Raw genomic sequence first — 19,910 nt, forward strand, 5'->3', positions numbered from 1 at the left:
AAAACATACATAAAGGAAATTAAAGACTTCTATTACATGAAAAACAAAATTTTTGTTTTTGTGCAAATGAAAAACTCCTTTCAGAAGCAAACACAAAACAATGCATAGGTCCCAAAAGTGACCAGGCACAGAATTTACCTTAACTGTTCTAAACAAAAAGACATACTATTACAATCTGGACAAGTGGTGGTGTTCCAGAAGTGCTGTTAATATAGTCATGAATATGCTATGGAGACAAACAGAGATAACATGTGCCAATAGGATTTACAGTCTTATTAGAGGTAGCCAGAAACCTCTCTTTTTGAGCTCATAACAAAATCGTAATTAATATAAAAAGGACAGTGCCATTAACTGTAATGTTTTTATGCAGGTGTCAGCATCCTACAGCTCTCAGCCCAGATCTGGCCTACCAAGCATGGGAATTTATGCCATTAGACGAACAGTAAGCATGCATCATTTATATATATTCTGTCAATAACAGTGGTCTCTGCTCCCTTAGAGCCAAGGTATTAATTCAGGTAGCTCTTACTAAAAGTTTGCTGACTCTTGTCCATACGAGTTTAATGTCACTGTAGCATACAAATCTTCTTTGTTGCCATGTAAAGTCCAACCGAATATGCGGTGCAATCCAGCCTTAAAACACTGAAGCTTTATAAAATAGCTCAGGGTATAATCTTAACCCTACGTTATGGAAGTATATAGAAAAAAATTCTGATAAAAGGGTATTTCTATACAAGAACGTAGTCTCCATTATTTCAATAAGAAAAAATGTTTAACTCATTATTTCCAAGTAGATTGAGCAGATATTGGTAAACCCAAATAAATGGTGCCTAGTTATTCCAAGTGTAGTATTAGGCCTCTGGAAACTGTTACGTTTTCCCCTGATATGACATTGACAGTGAACTGTAACATGCCACATGTTCAGGGAATTTATGGCAGGATAACATGGGAAAACAGCCACAAAGATGTTCCATATTAGATTCAGAACATCTTTGAGGCAGGTTTGTAGCATGCTTTAAACCAAACACATGACATGTGTCCTGGACCCAGGGCTGCTGATGCTGATCAGCTGACTGGAAGGAAGTTAGCCATGTTAGGTTGTAGTCAGGCAGATGACAGGGCAGATATGCACATTATAGACTAACTAAAAGCATAAACTTTTGTGAACTCAAACTCAATTTATCAGATACTGTGAAGGGACAAGTATACAGCGGTGTATGAAATTAAGTGAGTGATCTGAATACAAAAGGTAAAGAGGGAGGGGGAAGGAGGGCATTGCTGGGAGAAGCAAACAAGAAAAGACCCCACAGAGACAAAAGGGTCAGAAAAGCGAACTAAGGTGATGGGATAAAAATCCATAGTCCCTATTTAAATCATGCTTCACACAATCCAGTCTGCAGGCAACTTCTTGTTCCAGAATTTCCTGTTCAAATTGTTTTTTTTTTTTAAATGTACTACCTGAGAACAGCAATCCTGAGTGGATTGTAAGAATCAGAAAAGGGGCAGCCTCAGGGTCTGGGATACCACTGCCCAATGCCTAATCCTGGGAAAATCTAGCAGCCACAGGTCCCAAACCAGGACTCAGGGCTTTTCCCCCTTGCCAAATCCCTGCAGCATGGGGTTGTCAATGCCCACAAGGGAATCTATTGGCTCTCCATGTTCAGGGACATTTAAAGCCCTGTGCTACAGCCAATGCCACATTGCAGATTCCTCGGGGTTAGGGAGCTCCTAATCCCCATGCAGTCATGTAGGTGGATGGGTGAAGGTTAGTATGAAGATGGGGTGAAGGGGAAGGGAAGAATAGGAGAGGGACTGGGTTGGGAGCAAGGATGATGCCATGACAAGAAGCACCATATTTGGGATGAAGAATATGAAAACCTCAGATCCTAACTGCATGATCATATTAAATGTCTGCCAGCAGCCTTAAGGAGTATGGCAAGATAGAAGAATTGTTTTCTTCTTACAGACAGACACACTATTTCTCAGAGAAGCAACAAAATCAGTTTGGAATCTGCATTATGCAAAAAAGACAAGCAAAGCAACTGCAGTTTGAAGTTAGAGAGTTTCTTTTTCTTTTCTTTTTTTAAATGGTGTTTTCCAAAGATTATTTCTAGAATCACTAAGTGCATTCCACATTTTCTTCATTTGATGAAACAATAATTGAGAACCACCCTGCAGCTGAAAAGGTTAAAGAATTACAGTTCATTTTAAAAGCACTCCTGGAGTATAGACACATGACAATTTTATTGATATCAAAAGGTATTGATGCAAGTAGTTATGATGCAACTGTTAGGTCTGCATAGATTCTGTAGCAATACAAGTATAGCTAGACTGCTCCAACTTTAACCCTGCATCATTTAAGGCCAAAGCCAGGGCAATTTAGCTATCTTTTATTGCTACAGATTTATGAAAATAACAGATCATAAGCTGCAATGCTCCAGAGCACTTGAGCTCTAGACTATAATACTGTAGTAAAAATATGATCCGATTAAACAACTTTGAGTGGGAAGCAGTAAAAACTATACTTACTTTCCAATTACATAGGGTATACCACCTGCCTCTCAGCACCTACTTACTAGTTCAGAATAAGACATTAATTTGCCATTCTGCAAACATTTGCTGATCTTATTTTTAAAGAGACCTCCCATGATCAAAGTGCCATACATCATCTGTACTAGAAAGTCTGAGTTGTTGAACAGACATGATCAACAAAAGCCAACATATGGAAAGTTAATTGTGATTATTTGTACTACGAAACAATTAGTGAGAGCTTTACACTAGGGCATACAAACCACTGGGACTGCTACCAGATGCAAATGAATGTTCTTTGTTTACAATTCATCCTAGATGTTAGTAAAAACTGACATTTTACTTTTCAGGTCTAGGTTTTGAATCTTCAAAATTTAGTTAAAGCAAGTTGATGGGGCTTTCTTCAACTGGATATGGCAAAAAAAAAAATAGCCCTCCCCCCCCCCTTTCCCCCACCCAAAATATCAGAGTCCTGATGAAAGCAGGACACTGTGTGAATAATTTTTTAGTACCCTACATCATATCTTTTTCTACCGTTTCTCTCCTCCCACTGATATAGTGTTTCGAATAAAACAAAAAGGACTGACAGATGTGGCCATTCCTTAATAAAAATCTAACTCGTGCTTTCCACAAATATGTTAAACAAGGAACACTTTCTGATGCTCCACAAGGATATCCAATTCTAACCTTTATCAATTATATAAAGAGATTTTCCTGCATTGTCCTTTCCCACAAGTATAATTTAAAAAGTAATTGATCTTGGGTAATTCACTGGGCACTCCTGCCCACCTTAGATGACTCTGGCTTAGAACTCACTGCCACTAAGTATGTCGCTCAAAAGCCTTATTCAGTAAAATTTACGTTTGCAAGTAGGCTAAGGAACGCTATGGGCAAAACAATCCAAACCACTAAGTTGGGGGCAAGTAATCAAAAAATGAGAGAGAGGGAACATGGCTGGAAGTTAATACTTTGAAATACAGCAGCAGTTTCTAAACAATTTGTAAAAACGAAGACTTTATGGAAAACCTTTTTCTCCAAACCAATTTGTTACTGGGCAAATAGCAGTAACATTCAAGAAAAGAAAGTATCACTTAAGTTCATTTTTCAAGTAATTCAAACCCTACAGTAAGAATGGATTATCTTACTGACAAATTTCAAGTTTAATGTCAAAGTCTTTTCTTAGTACAGTAGAACTAGTTCTCTCCAGAACTATGAATGTTTGCAAAGATTACTACCTCCCTCCCACCCCTGATCCTCCCTTCCCTGCCACTGAGTGGCCAAGAGGCAATGAATGCCATGATTTTAGTCGCTTAACAACTCAGCAGTGGGGGGGGAAGGAGGGGCATGAGGTTGAAAAGAGCAAGATTAAAGGCAATGTTGCGCCACAACTTGCACCGCAATTTAGATAGGTCCCTAAGCAGAGTCATCTTCTGTGGACCCCTTAGACAGTCTGCAGACCCACAGGTTGAAAACCACTGCTGTATAAGCAACTCAGTTCACTGACAAGTTAGACTGAAGCTAACACTTTAAATATTTTCCATAAATGCAAACTGCACAGTACCTGTGCACTCTTGTTTCAGAATTACACAGAAAGTACTACAAACCAAGAAGTTTGGAGTGTTAGTTCTCTAGCACAAACAGTGAGATTGCAATAGGAAACACGCTGGCATAAGCAATGACATTCCAAAATATAAAATGCACATGTAATATAGCAAGTCAATTGACAGCATATTGTGATAATTTATGAGCAGCAATGGAAGCAGCAAGGAGTACAGTTTATCCAAATTGCACACAGCATATTACACAAATATTCTGCTTTTAGTTTCTAGTTCAGTCAAGTGCCTTATGTTTCTTCACATCAAAGGTCTGTATCTTTCAGTAAAAAAATTTAATTCGATCCCTCTATCACAATGGACAGCTATTCATGCAATATGTTATTTTAATGGGTCTGAAACCTGCACTGGAAGAGGCTTAAGACAAATGGGAGTGGGATGCATAATTCATTTATACCTTTTGGGGGAAAAAAATAAATACATTTTTTTAAAACTTTTATACGGGTTTATTTTGTACAAAACGACTTGCTTGTATAAGGATTGAGCCCTAAAGGCTTGAGGCCACCATTTATTTTTATATCTACCAAATTCTGCCACAACTTTGTATTGTGCAAAGAGAAGACATTAACATCATTCCCAGCTTCACTAAAATCTGTGGGAAGTAGTAGTGGTAGATGTCCTGCAAGTCTGTGATCTGACTAGTACTCTGGCTCAGCTAAATAAGATGGAACAAGCCAGTCATTTATGCATACAATATTTTGCATAGAACTCAGAATACCAGTAAATGCTTGATTTATTGAAAAGTTAAGTACTCATGAAGACACTTGACTGGACAGTGATACTATAATCAAGGTGAGGATGTCACAATACCGATGAAAGTTTGGTATTAGGTGTCAGAGCATTTCACTTTCAAGGAAAAGGGAGCTGATGAGCTACTTTTTCAGAAACAGTAACAAGTACCCAAACTTGAATGTGTACATGCCAGTCACTTTTTAGTCATAAAGTATGCGTCTTTCCTCAAATACATGATTCAAAGTGGCACCCTAAATGGTTATGTGCATGGGAAGTTCTGTACATTTCAATGCAGATGTATGTTTAGCATTGAGGTGAGAACACACTGATGGCACATGCTTGGTACAGCTATCACTTAGAAAGAGATGTGCATGAGAACTTAAATCTGAATCCTGCATAAAATTATAGAGTTCAAACTCATAATTCCTGTTCTCAAGTCCACTGAAGGCCTCATCTATTAGGCACACAGAGTATGCCTAACTACAAAGAGCCCAATCACCTTTGGTCCAATAGTCTAAAGAGGTGAAAACCTATCCAACTGATTACTCAGTACCCAGAGACTATTTATGCATTGTGCCTTAAACAGTCATTAGATAAGATGTACGAAATGAAACTAGACTCCTCTTGCTTCAACGAGTTCCTTTTTCACTGGAACTAGAGTCACTCCCTCTCTTGTTTGCTCTCTTGCCAGACCCAAGACTTAGGGTCATGATGCTAACCCACTGGTTATGCAATAGGAAGATCTGAAAGGTACCCCTAGCCTAGCCGGGCCCATAGCCTTATGATTTCCTGGGAAGATGATGATGGGGGTCAAACTCCTTCAGTCTGAGGACAGCCCAAAAAAAAAACAGCCTTCAAGTTTTTGGTAAGCACCCCCAGCCCCTAGGCTACTGCACAAGGTGGGTAGACTCTTCCTCCACATTATTGTGATGCTACAAGACCATGGCCTTAAGTCAGCAGAGGGCAAGAGAAGACTTCAGATTGTGAATATCACATCAGAGATACTCTTTGCAGCCCTGAGTTGGGTATCATAGAAAGCATAACTCAATGGCAGGGAGGCCTTTCTGACATTCTCCTCTTTAGTCTCTCTTACTGATTGCCCTGTACAACTCCCTTAACAGCATGCTGGTTGCTATGAATCTCATCCAAGAGGCAAGGTCACCCATTCCATACCCATTTAACATATGGAGTACTGGGATGCACAACATTCCCCCCTGCCCCATATTCCATTTATAGATGTGCAACCCTAAATTTTAGCCAAGACCAAGTAAGCCACTAGGTACGTTTTAACTAAGCCTAAGTGACTTGGTAAATAGTATTAGTTTAAACCAATGACCACCAATCCATATCTCAGTATCATTGTGCTACTCTCTATGGCTTCCAATGTTGTTCAGGGCTAGAGGAAATTTAAAAGCAGAGCTTCATTTTGGAGGGGGTGGGGGAAGCAGACAAGGAAGACGGCAGGGATGTAACTACATCGGTATCCTTTTGTAGCAACAGAAGTTGCTACGATGCAATTCTATTACATTGGCATGATTTTGATAAGAAACTTTTGCAGCAAAACCACTACCAACATTACCTTTGACCTCTAAATGAAACATGGTTAGAGTGATTTAGCAAACTTGCACTGCTACCAGATCATGCAGATGTAATAGCTATTGTACACTCCTGAGCAGCTGGCTCCCCCTGCACTGAAAAGTGGTTAAAAGCCATATTTGTCCAAATGCAAGGATAACCGATTCTACCCACTGTTCAGCAAAAGTTGGCAACTGGTCTAAATTAACATTGCTTCCAGAAGGTTAAAAAAAAAATGGTGGAAGAGTTTAATTATGTCAATGCAAGATATAAGGGTACAAACAAACATCACCAAACAGTAGATCAGTCACATCCCACCACAGCTGATTCACTTCACTGGATGAAACACAATACCTATTATCATCTGACACTGGGCAAAAAAAACAACAATGCAGAACTTGGTGTCTCTTGCTACCCCATCCTTCCTTGCTGTCCTGGCACAGGACGATGTGGGAACTACACTGACCCATATGGGTCCTGGTAAGGAGGCACAGGAACAGGTCCTGGTGTAGGGCAGTGGAGGAATCCCCAGTGTCCAGTGCCTCCAAGCCAGGACATGTACACCTGCAGAAGCCCTGCTGGGAGATTCCCCAGACACGTGTCTGAAAGGTGGGAAAAACTAAGCACACACTTTAAGGGCCTGATCCTGTGCAGCCTGGAAATGCAAATTCCCAGGGAGTGAAGGATCAGGCCCATGAAGTCCCCAGAGAGCCAATCTAGGGAGGCTGGAGAATGTGAGCAGCTCCAAGTTGTACATACTCTCCCACCTTAAAGAAAACAGACAGTCACAAAAAAACAGCTCAAGTTCATACCAACTTTGCCACAGCCTCAAACTGGGGCGCAACAAGTTATATGGACATTTGCTTGCTTTGCCTTTGTGGTGCCATAACATTGTTTATGGCACCACTAAGAAAACCTATGTTTCCACCCCTTAGGTTTTTCAGTCTTATAAATAGGATACAAGACACAGGAATGACAGATTGCCTTGCCAATTCTACAGAAGTCTGCTATACACCTTTGTGTTCTTTTGTTTGTTTTTAAATCTCACTCTAGTAAGGATAAGGGATAATATATTCTCCTAAGGGCATAGCTGAAAGTTTACTGCTTTTTAAACAGGAAAACTAATTTCTCCATGAACCAGTCAAATATTTTTTTTCTTTTATTAATTTGGGAAGTTAATTCTGCCTCCAGCTAACATTTTGCCTTTGCAACTTGATTTCTAAAACTTGGATTAGTAGAACTGGAAGTTTAAAATAAAAGGACTGCAGATACTAAAGAATACTGGCATTTGTTTTTAGGCTTAAAACAGATGCATAAAATCTGGTTTATTGTGACATCCACGTGTAATGCCTTGTGATGCAATGTGCTACGTACAAACAAAGAAAGCAGTTTGTATGAGCTCATGCAAAGATTTTTTACCCCCACCATAATGGGTCAAGAAGAGCTTGAAAAACTTACCCAGAGCAAAGTACTCAAGCCCTAAGGATACGTGAAAATGAAAGGGAAGGGAATAAGACACAGGAGAGAAACATTAATCTACTTTAACTGGGAAATGAATGCTTTCGCCTCCAAGGATGAAGGCCAGGCAAGTTCTGAAATGGCATTTAGAGTTAGACTCTGGATACCAGCATCTTTAATTTCTCAAGTCCAAAATCTAACATACTTCAGTACTCAAAACCTACTCCCTAACAAGCAGGGGTGGGCAATTATTTCGGGCAGAGGGCCACTTACTGAGTTTTGGCAAGCCATCGAGGGTCGCGTGACAGGCAGCCAGGGGCAGATAAATAAATATATATATATATATATATATATATTTTTTAGGGGCCCCACGGGCCAGATAGAATGGCCTGGCAGGCCACATCCGGCCCCCGGGGCACATTTTGCCCACTCCTGCCCTAACATGTATGTGCTACCTGCAGATAAGGTGACTACAGGAAAGGATTTATACCTAAAACGGGAAATGTCTTGTGCCAAAGAAAATTCTTATTCTGCATAAAGGGCAAAGTATCCCTGTAGCATTATCGAAAATGTTTTTAATACTGACAAAGCCAAGAAAACAAAAGGTGATATACACAGATGTTTATGCTACCAAACATCAGCTTTCATACTACCATCATCTACTGCAAGCCTTAAACTTTTAATCCCAGAGTTTTTCCATTGATTTGCACTGCAATTTAATATTTTCATACATTAGTTATATACATTAATGCATACCGTTTTAACAAGATACAAAAGGTGCAACCAAAACGCACCTAGATGAAACCCCAAAGACCTATTTTTAATCCACCTATACAGCTGCTTTACAGCCATCTTCAAACATAAATGGATTTTCTTTAAAGCCCATCAATACTATTCTCTAACTGGTTGGAGATGTTTTCCCACATAGACGCAAGATGTACTTAGTGCAAGTGATAGCACTTACTATACTGACTCTAATACACTATTGGTCACCTTCACCTTGCCTCATGGACTGATTGAGGCTGAAGGGATATAGCCCTCAATCTGGCAAAAAAGAGAGGAGGAAGGGTGTTCTTATTTCCCCCCTGCTTTTCTTTTAAAAGATTAAGAGTTGTGAAATGAAACATGTTTTGGCTAAAAAAAATTTTAAAACCTCTTTTAAAACTACAAGTCAGAGTATGTGGCCCACCAATACAAAAAGTGTGTCTTCCTTAAATACATTCTTCAAAATAAGTTTTAAAACCCACGAGAGAGAGAGAGAGGGGGGGGGGGGGGGGGGAGTTAGTTAAACATTATTCTTTCTGTGTATTTTCCAAGTTTTACCCACTTACTACAGTTTTGTATTGCACAGATAGCGGGAAACAAGCTGGAATCCATTTTATTCTGTACTTTATAATTAATAATTCCATATGCACAAAAGTTTCAAACTGGCAAGGAATGACTGAGAAACAGCATATCTTGACTTTCAGATTGTACGCTGAACTGAAACAGAAAAGTTATTACATTTTTAAACTATGTTCCTATGAAATTATTTGAGAAGCAAGATTTTTATGGAGGCATTTTTCAAACAATTTAGCCTTTCCAAACAGCCATTTTATCACCCCAGTCAGGTAATTTATCATCTGAATCTTACAAACAAAGCTTAAAACCCAAAGTTGTTTGAGCTCAGAATGTCTAAAAGAACAAAATAATACCTCATAGGTAAATACTTAGCTTAATATATTTCCCAGGAGGAAAATAGGGGGCATATTTTAAGTTTATAAAATTATCTTTCAGATTAAGATTACTGTTAAGGGAAATGGGTTCTGAATGCCTAAATGCCTTCTATGACCTCTTTTATATCTGTGATAATCACCTCGAGCAGAAGATTGCCTGCACCAAGTCTCAGGATAGAAGCACCTCTTGAAGAAGGCAACACACAAGCTGGATACAAGATTATGCTACTGTAGGCTTAAAGAATATAGTGGAATTGTGTACCAGCAGGTGACAGGATGAAGTTATAATCCAGGCACATTCTCACTAAACTAAAGGAAAAAAAAAAATTATTCCACCAATTTCCAATGAGCCTTTTTTTTTTTTTTTTTCCCCTTTTTCAGTAGAATTTTCTGAAACCAACTCTGTTTCCAAATTGTTCAAACTGGAGGCCTTTCTACCACGTCAAAGCAGTATGGGAGGGGAAACCAAAACCAAAAACATGAAGGAGCAGCACCCTAGGATGTGTTGGGCAACTGCCAATGGGTCAAGACCCTGGAAAATATCTGCATCCAGTCAGATTATATCCTGTTGAAGTATTCTGCAGCAATGTCACCTGTTCCTAGAAAGCAGCTTTAAGGGTAACAAGACAGCAGTCTCTCTTAAAATATAAGGGAACACCCTTCTGTAAAAGGAACTGAACAGAATAAAAAGAGTCCAGCATCTAAGACCCACTGATATGAGGCAGGGCCCATCCATATCACTAAGGATTACAAAACTAACAAGAATCTCTTGAGGAGTCTACTCCAAACAGGGCATTTGGCAAAAGGGCCGACTGAATTGAGCTTCCCAAGGTAGTCATCATCTGAATGTGCAGCTGCAATTGCAAAGAGATTGTACAAACTTTTCTTTTCCTTCAAAATACAGAATCACAGGGTTGGAAGGGGTCTTAAGGGTCATTTGGGCCAAGGAGTAGCATTGATTCAAAATAACTGTTTGAGGGAAAGGATTATTTTCAACAAAGTTCTCCCTGTCTTTTTTCCAGGAAGGGGGGACGGGGGGCAGGAAGAGAGAAGGAAAGTTGTTGGAACCTCCTACCATGAAATTTTCTAAACAGCCTGGTTTCAAAGTTCAAATTAGTTATAAACTAAGAGGTCTGAACTGGAAGAAAACATTGACTGACCTAAAGTTGCAGTTCCAGATTGTCAGCACACAAAACTTGACATTGATTTTTAATCCCATCCTGGTTGAGAACATTTTTCAAAAAAGTCTCAATTTTTCTGGATGGGAGGAGTGATACTAGAAAACTATGTTCACAAGCAATTGCATTAATTATTTTTCTGTCACTTGTTTTGTCATATCCACCACCTGATTTTTAAGTTTTTAAGTTATTTCTATAAAGAAACTGAACTAGCTAGAGGAGCCATTTCCAACAAAGAGTCTTAAAATTTGCGTTCTTCCAGAAAACAGGCAGACGTGCCATTATAATGTGTTTCATATTGCTTAGTAACTGCTTTTAATACTTAAAATTCTATCCATATTACCACAATATAGAAAGACTGAGTTTCACATCAAGTGTTTACTGTCACTTTAAAATCGGCACTTAAAGGAAATTGGTTCATTTTTAGTCTTTATATCCAGTAGACTGTTTTTACAATTAACTTAAGAGATCTGTCCAAAAATATTTTGACGTATGAAATGCAAAGGACGGAAAAGAGAGGAATTTAGTAAGTAAGTCTTGCCAGGTAAATATAAATTATATAATTATTCAGCAACATCAATCTTCCTGAAGATGTAATTGCACCAGCTGTATTTTCTGGGACATGTAATACATCTGATAGTCAAACCTCCTGAAACAAGAGCAAGACTAAATTATTCTTACGTCTTAGAAAGTTCACTTACTTAAATAAAACAATAATATGACTTTAATATTAAACAGATAGGTGAAACCCAGGCACTGAAAAAAGTGAAGAGAACATATCTATGGGAGACAGAAAGATCCCTTTTCCTTCGACCAAGGATGCCAACTAAAGTTGTCAGCTTTTAGCAGTTCTACCAGAGGTTACCTGGTAGAGGTTTTCCTGAAGTTGTGAAGAATTAACTGAACAGGAATTGTGGGAGTTTGTACAAATGCATATACTTTTCTGCAATGCATTTGGGAGAACCTGAAACAACTTTAAACTACCTATAGAATGGATTGCTTTAACCATGTAGCTTTGAAGGACTGGAACATTCATTAATTGATTTCTTCTACCCTTCAGAACTTCTCTCTCTTCAAAGAAAAAATTGCTTCGAGTCTTAGAGTAAAAAGACTCATGAAGCCTGGAACAGCATGTATCCAAAACCAAGTCATTTCACGAAACTAAAATAAGTAGCTTTTCATTTATTTATTTTACATAATACGGATGAATATTTGGGTTAAAACAACACCTGACCTTAAAAACGTGTACAGCAAAAGATGCAATATGGAGTTGAGAATATAACTTTGAATACCCACACTGACCCTCCCTAAAAAACAAAGTGAAAGCACTTGGAAAGATCTATTACAAATTTAAAAGGATTTTAAAGAGTCCCAAAACTTCTGAGGCAATTAAAAAAGTGGTGGAAATAATTCAGAAATGTGTTAAATAAGAAAACTCATGGTGGTCTGAAAAATTAAAGAACTTGGCAGTATTTCCAAATGTTTTCATTCATGTTCATAGGTGAAGTTAACAATGAAGACAAATACAGAAGTAATGCAAGTAATGGCCATGAAACGGACTGCTATTCCAATACATATAGCAATATGTTTATGTTAAAAGAAGATAAAGACATTCCTGTACTATGGAAAAACAAATTAAGGAATAAAATGTTCTTTTAGTATTTCTATTAAGTACTGTCATTAAGTGCACCAAATCTCCAATTTCTCAATTTATGCATTTAAAGAGGGTAATTTTTACCCATGAGCATTCTTGAAAAGATGTTTTAAAAATATTTGCAAATGAAAATGGAGAAATCAGTCCATACCAAAAATCACTGCATTTCGCTATTCTTTTCTCTCTGAAGACCTAATTTAGGTCACAGGAAGCTAATCCCAGCTCCACCTTTACTCAAATCAGAAACTTCCACTACCACATAATATGCTGAGGCCAAACATGCTTCGACTGCAATTAAGCAAGAAATTCAGCAGCACATCTAGCTGTACTGTCCTCAGGTTCGATACAAATCTTATTTATGAAGCAGAGAAATTTTGAATGGTATACAAAAAAAAGTAAATGTCATTGGTAGAGAAGCTAGAAGAAACAAGAAATATTAGATTTTAATTTAGGGGTGTAAAAACTATGTAAGTTTGGCTTATCAGAATGGTATCACACAATAGAAGACAGAATCATAGGCTGGTAAGGGACCTCAATCCCAGTCCAATCCCGAGCATAAATGCAGGAATGATATTCTTAAACAATCCCTGTCAAATATTTATCCAGTTGCCTCTTAAAACCATCAGGAGATATTCTACAGCTTCCCTAGACAGTCTATTCCACTACCTAACTGTTCCAACAGTAAGGAGGCTTTTCCCGAGATCTAGCCTAAATTGCCTTTGTTGCCATTTTTAACCACTGTTTTGTGTTCTCCCCTGCTGCAAGGAGCAGGGAAAGTTGGCTTTGAGATTTTTTTGTTGGGGGGGGGGGGGGGGGGTCTTTTTCTTAAGGGTAGCCTTTAAAATATTTGAACACTGCAATAATGTCTCCCTCCTTAAGCTCTTTTTCTCCAAGCTAAATATGCATAGCTTTGTCAGTCTCTCTATGTATAGCTTGCCTTCCAACCCCCTTATTATTTGTTAGCCACCTCAGGATCCTCTCTCCATATCCTCTTAAAGTTTGGAGCCCAGAAACACACACAAGTCTCTGGCCATGAACAGGCATTTATTTCTAGCAGTAAGAAATCACCCTAATCATTCCAACCTCCCCTCCCTCCTTTGATTACTCCTTCCTGGCTGAGCCCCAAGGGGCATGGCAGTATGGCATAGGAGCAGAGGCATGAAAAGTTAGGGAAATTAACCCAGGCATGCATCCCCCAGGCACTTGTAGTTGGACAGCCCTGATATAAAGAACGAACAGGCTTTTAAAAAGTTATATGCACTGACTTCACATTTCCATAGGATTTGGAACCCTTAGTATCCCATTGTACACATGGCCAATGTGATTTTGTAGAATATTCACTATTTAATGTTTTAATTTTTTGAGTGTCTAGCTACTTATGCAGTCACATATCTTACTACCATATGTAAATTTGCTCCTACATTTATTTTACTAGTATTGGCATTTAAAATCAGATGTAGATTCAGTCTCTGTTGTCCCACCCACCAATTTACTCTAATGGAGGTAAACTCATTTTCAATCTTTCCCTTAAGATATATGCATATTAATAAATGTAAGTTACTGCACTGGTCCACAACCCAGAATAAAGCCTTTAAAGGCTCTAACATGAGGGAGAAAATAAAATAGAACAAGATTGATTACTTGTCACCAATCAAGCCATACATCCGTTCATTAGTATATGAACTTACCGCCTTGGCTAGTAGATTTTGACCACAATTCTTAATAAAAGATATCAAAATTCATAATAAAAGATAATCAGATTCACCCAAAGAACCTTGTCTACAAAAGGGATAGAAATTTTTTTTTTAGCCAACATTTCTTGTTACATAGGTAACCCAAAAATCTCTATGGCATTTCCCTGCTTCACTTTCATGCTCTAAAGCAAGCATAAACATGTATCGCCAAGAACCCCAGGAGGGAAACAAACCAAATCGCAGTTGCTTCTTTAAGTTGCGATTCTGACAACAAATAATTCAAATGCTGTTTCCAAGGTCTGAAGGTTAGCTTCATATGTTGTTTATTAATAAAGGCCTCTGCTTAGATAGTAGGCTCTGTCCCAATTATGCAGCGACTTCCAGAGAACATCCAAAAATTAAATAACTTTTGAAGGAATATTTGATCTTCAGCTACCCATTTACACCTAAGGAGCCATTTTCAATCCTTAAATGCCACACTTATTACACAAAAATGATTAGATCCTATTCCTTTTTCCTCAAACCAGGCCATACAGTAAAAACCTCTCCTCTTTTCCATGAGGAACAGAATTTGGGGATTATGCAAGATCATGTATTCCGTGACTAATATACCCAGCTCAGTGGAAACTTCCAGTGTATAATCATTCAGAAGACAGTGGCAATTCAGTTAATTAGTTGCTTCGCAGATCTACTGGCAAGTCCTCTTGGTACAGGGGAACTACAAAAAGATATTACTCAAGCTCTGAAGGTTAGAACAGAACAGGTCTGCCACCCATCAGGCCTTTTAGAAGATTTTCTCTGACATCAGGACCTTTACAAATTTCTCTGCATCTCCTATATCAACAGAATTAGACTTGGAGCATTACTCAATAGTAGAGGTAGAGGTACACCTTTACCTCTGATTTCCACGATGGTCTCAGCATCTGGGAACCAAGGATAAGGATCCGTTAAACTAGGAAGAGGCACTTGTTAGGGTCAATGATTCAGCACTGGATCAGAGACCCCGATGATGGCTGGGCCAAGCACCAGAGCCACTACACCTGCCCCTGATCCCTGGCTAATACAGCTTCCCCAGTGCTCTGCAGCTGGATTGGCTGCCAAAAGTGTCACTCGCCCCTTATAAGTCTCATGCTACAGACACTTCAACGCAGTCTCAGTCTGTTCCAGCAAGCCTTGTGTTCTCAGCTCTCCCTGGTTCTCCTGACTTCTGACCCTAGCTTTGGCTTTCCTGACCTTGATCTTGAATCTCCCCTGGAACTCAGCACTGTCTCTACTCTCTCTGGTTTCCTGGCATCCCGATTCAGCACAGCTTCCTTGACCCCAGTCTCAAATCTTGGCACCAGCTCTCTGACCTTAGCTCCTGACCCTTGCTTACATCTTTGACTATGTCTCTTGGATCTCTTCTCTCCACTCCCCTGGAACCGGGTCCCACACTCTCTGCTCCGCTGACCCAGGCCCCAATCTGATGATCCAGTAATCTGTGCCCCAATCCTGCTGACTCCCTACTTGTCCCTCAGGACCTATCTATCTGCAAGCCTGGCCACATACATCCCAGCTAAACCCTTAGAGCAATGTATCATGTCTGTATTTCTCTGGGGGCACATCTGCTGTAAAATTTAAAGCTCAGTTCTCATTTATGAAGAGCTTCCAATTAAGTCAAATTGACAGAAATACCACTTGAATAAACTGGCACACAAATGAAAACGGTAAGAAGTGTGAACTGCACTACATAGGTTCAAACAATCAAAGGCACTGTAATTGTACATTAAGCCTAGTTTTAACAGCAATGTCACTTACTATTTCAATATAGGAATGTCCTGCTATTCTAAAGTCATGCAGGACAGAGATGCAGAATGCAAAATCTAGGAGGAATGCTTACAGTTATATTTTCCAGTGGCGGGCCACCTAAGATGCATGCAGTTTGGCCAACTCACTAAACCACAGATATAAGCCTGGTGGGCTGCATGAAGCCCAGGTGTTGTGCACCACCACTGTTTAACTTCAGTGACATCCTGATTAGTAAACCAAGAGTCTGGCATTATACTAGGGACAGGGATGGTCTTCTGTGCCAGCTTAAAACCTTGGCTACATATAAAAAGTGTGCTATGTGCAGTACCGCTGTGCAAAACACCATCATTTCGTTTCAACGTTTCAAAGGGACAGTGTTTCGTTTCATCATTTCGTTTAGTTTCGTCGTAACTGTTTTGCTGTTTCGACATGGTTTGATGTTTCGCCCGTAGGCTATAATGGGGAATCATAAAAATGCCTCAAGCTTTGTCATTTCTTGCCTGATTTTGGTGAAAATTGCAGGAAAGGTAGCTCCTTCTGAGGGCATGAAGCCTGCCAAGTTTCAAGGATATAGGTGCAGAGGTTTCTGGGAAACTGCACCTCAAGCTGTTCAAAACACAACTCTTGACACTTGCCGGCAGCGGCAGCCTCCTCTCATCCAGCGTGCAGATCCCTGGGCCCGCACCCTCGGGAGAAGTCCGGCACAGCCCAGCAGCCCTCCAGGGGTGCAAGCCCCCGGATCTGCCCGCCAGATGAGGAGGCTGCCACCTGGGACTGGCGCTGAAGCCAAGCAAGACCAGCTACAAAACTCAAAATGTTTTGAAACCTTTTTGAGTGCCCTCGTTTTGTTTCAAAGCCTTGTGTTTCATTTCGATTTCGCTGTTTCGAGCTCATAACATGTTGAAAAAGCTTCAAAACGAAACACCCGGTGAAAATTTCACACAGCCCTAACGTGCAGTTGTCTATATGAATTGCAGCAATTTACTCCTTAAATTAAGGAGTAGTTTTTTCCAGTTTCATCATATGTAACAGACTCATGACTCATCTATAAATAAACAAAGATGAAATAACTCAATTTTACTCCAATATTTAGAAATTTATCCAAGAATGGGGTTGGACTAGATGCCCTATGGAGATCCCTACCAGCCCTCCTCTATAAATGAGAATGTCTCCCCCACCCTTCAAATTAGCTAAAGCCAACACCTGACATGAATTACATACAGAAAAGTAATAAGAGCACTCTTACTCTGGACATGATTATTTTGGAACAGAATGCCTGCTAACTACCTTTTGGGTGGTAATATGTTTTGGGAGGAGAAAGAAAAAGTGAGTCTCTGAGTTCCCAGACAAGAGTCATCCTTTCTTTACATTTTGAGCACAGTAGAACTTCAGTAGTTATCTGTTCATACTAAACAAAGGATTCTGAAAGAGGTGATAAAGAAGGAAAACCTACCTGCAATAGGCACATATCCAACTCCTTGCTGGTACACTGTGGGCATCAGGACCACTGGCTGGGGCTGCATCATCATAGCAGCTGGTACAGACTTGATAGGAGAAGGATGACAGAAAAATTAAAATTATTCCAGAAAGAGAAAACCAAAAACATCAGCACAAAATTTTTGCATCTTGCTAGTCAATGCACAATGGTTAATTCCAAGAAATTAAATTTTCTGCAGTGGTTACTAATCTATGAAGTAGCATTTCTCAGGAAATCAACCAAGTACTCAAAACGAATTGTGATCCGACAGAAGTGAGTCTGAAACTTATTAGCAGAGTGCTAACAAATCAAATCATAACAACCTTTTGACACGCATCAAAAATTAGGTATTCATTTGCTTCAGTATTAAGTGGGAAATCTGAACTCCCAAGATGATTTCCATACCTCATTTCATATTTTTTGCTTCATTTCACAAATTGTACAGAACTTTTGTTACAGAAGCTTCACAAAAAGCTCTAATTTCTACCACTAAGAAAAAGGACATATTTCTCCAAGTCAAATAAACCCAGATGGATTATTTTTAAGAGACAAAAGGAGTGAACACTACTTTAGGAATCATGTTTCAATTTATCTAGACACCTTAAAGTATTTCTAAAAGTTGTTGTAACTGATCAGAATGAGCAAAAGATCATGATTACCCAAGTCTACAATGGGGTTCCAGGTACTTAAATGTTAAGTGTCCTGGAATACTTTCATCTTGTTCAGAAATTTTCCATTTTCCATTAGTAACCTCCTGAAACCATTCCTTGAAGTAATCCAACACCACCTATATGAAATTATGCAAGCTATTTCTAATTTAAAAATTAGCTTCATAATTAATAATTTGGTTAACTGGTTTCTTGGTTAAGTTCAGCCAATGATGTTGATTTATTTCCAAGGAGTAATACTTGAAGAGTTCTACCACTCAGCGTAAGTATAGGTAACAGGAGATTCCCAGAGTGATAAACATGCTTCTTTACCGCTAGCTCAAACATTTCAACTTTCCCTTTCAAAAGATTTTTGGCAAGCCTATTTCTGGCCCTGTAAGCATAATTTCACTCCATCACAATATCCAACTGAACATTAATCTGATCTGGAATATCTGTCTTCATCCTTCTGCCTGTAAAATCTGTAGTTTTCCATACAAGGGAAGAAGTGAAGTGTGACCTTCAGTTGTCTGCCTTCAACTCAGAATGCAAGCGAGCTCAAAAGAGAGAGCAATTTATTATTTTCTATTCCAACGATGAGAACAAACAATATTCAGGTTATATTTATAAAGTTCATGGAGGTGGAAAGTTTCCCATCATCCCTCCCACCCCCATCAAATAAGCAATTTCAGGCAGTTGGATGGGGGAGAGGAGAGGGAGTGTGGGCAGGCAAAACAACACAGACGACTTCAAAAACAGAAAAAAGGTCACTTGCATCTAGATACTTATTTTCCCCACTCAGCTCATTCCTGCACGTACATGTTTTTGGTTGCACACTGTACAGAAAAAGCAAGAGCAACATCCATCCATCTTATTAAGAAGGATTTGCTGACTGTACTTAGAATAGCTAAAATATCCATCTGTTACATTTACCATAAGAACATATTTCAGGGACAGAAGACAAGAAAAAAAAAGATGAGATGCATGGCGAAGCTTTTATAGGAGAGTTTCATCTTCCTCTACCCTTATGCAAGGAATTTTTCCTATTAGATTCTGAGGGCAGAAATTCATTTGACTTACCGTATATGACATAACCAAGTTAATCATTCCTTCTTTGTCGTCACCCTGCCTTCCACTCAGGCTATACCACTCATCCTCCACCTTCCCTTGTTTCAGAGACTCAGGAATAGTGATGTGTGTCCAAGCGATGCGGTCATCCATTGAAAAGGCTCTCTGAAGGGCATTAGAAATAAAATATTTATTGGATCAAGTTTACTGCCTTCCAAAATAAAAACCTCAACATGACTCAACTAACGATTTTTTGAGCTCAGGTTTCATGATATCACATTTTCTTCATTTCAGCTTTAAGCTGTTCTTTGCAACAGTTTCCACAGCTAAGCTATTCTGCAAACAGTCTCTTTAACCAAATTACTTTACGTAATGGTTAGAGTAGAATTTGACTTTATTACTCCTAGAACTCTCTGACAACTTCTACATCCTTTCCACTCACATAACACTGGAAGAAATTATCTCCTGAGTCAATCCCCACAAGACCATAAGCCACCATGTAACAAATGTTTAGTTCAAAATGGTTCCATAAGAACATAACGCTTATACCAGGGGTGGGCAAAACATGGCCTGCGGGCCAAATCCGGTCCACAAAGCCATTCTATCCGGCCCACGGAGCCCCTAAAAAAATTTAGAAAATTAATACCTGTTTTTGGTTCCTGTCAAAGATGAAAGGAACCACGGGCAATAGGACCCAGGGGAAGCCCGGCAGGCTTCTCCAACAGCAGGGCCTGCCCAGCCCCGCGGGAAGCTCCAGCAAGGACCACGTGGCTGCTCTGCTC

At 39.3% G+C, this 19,910-nt stretch overlaps 1 protein-coding gene across 2 annotated transcripts in view; it reads right to left on the minus strand.

Moving 5' to 3' along the window:
* Positions 1–19,910, minus strand: part of TOLLIP (toll interacting protein) — a 37,687-nt gene that overhangs the window by 437 nt on the left and 17,340 nt on the right. For both annotated transcript variants that reach the window (XM_025207900.1, XM_006026880.2), the window contains 2 exons: positions 19,141–19,293; positions 17,389–17,480 (listed from right to left, as the gene is read on the minus strand). In XM_025207900.1, coding sequence (XP_025063685.1) covers positions 17,389–17,480; positions 19,141–19,293 — 245 coding nt within the window. The remainder of the gene's footprint in view (positions 1–17,388; positions 17,481–19,140; positions 19,294–19,910) is intronic.

The sequence above is a fragment of the Alligator sinensis genome, unplaced genomic scaffold (genome assembly GCF_000455745.1).
Source record: "Alligator sinensis unplaced genomic scaffold, ASM45574v1 scaffold5_1, whole genome shotgun sequence".
In the NCBI taxonomy this organism is placed as follows: Eukaryota; Metazoa; Chordata; order Crocodylia; family Alligatoridae; genus Alligator; species Alligator sinensis.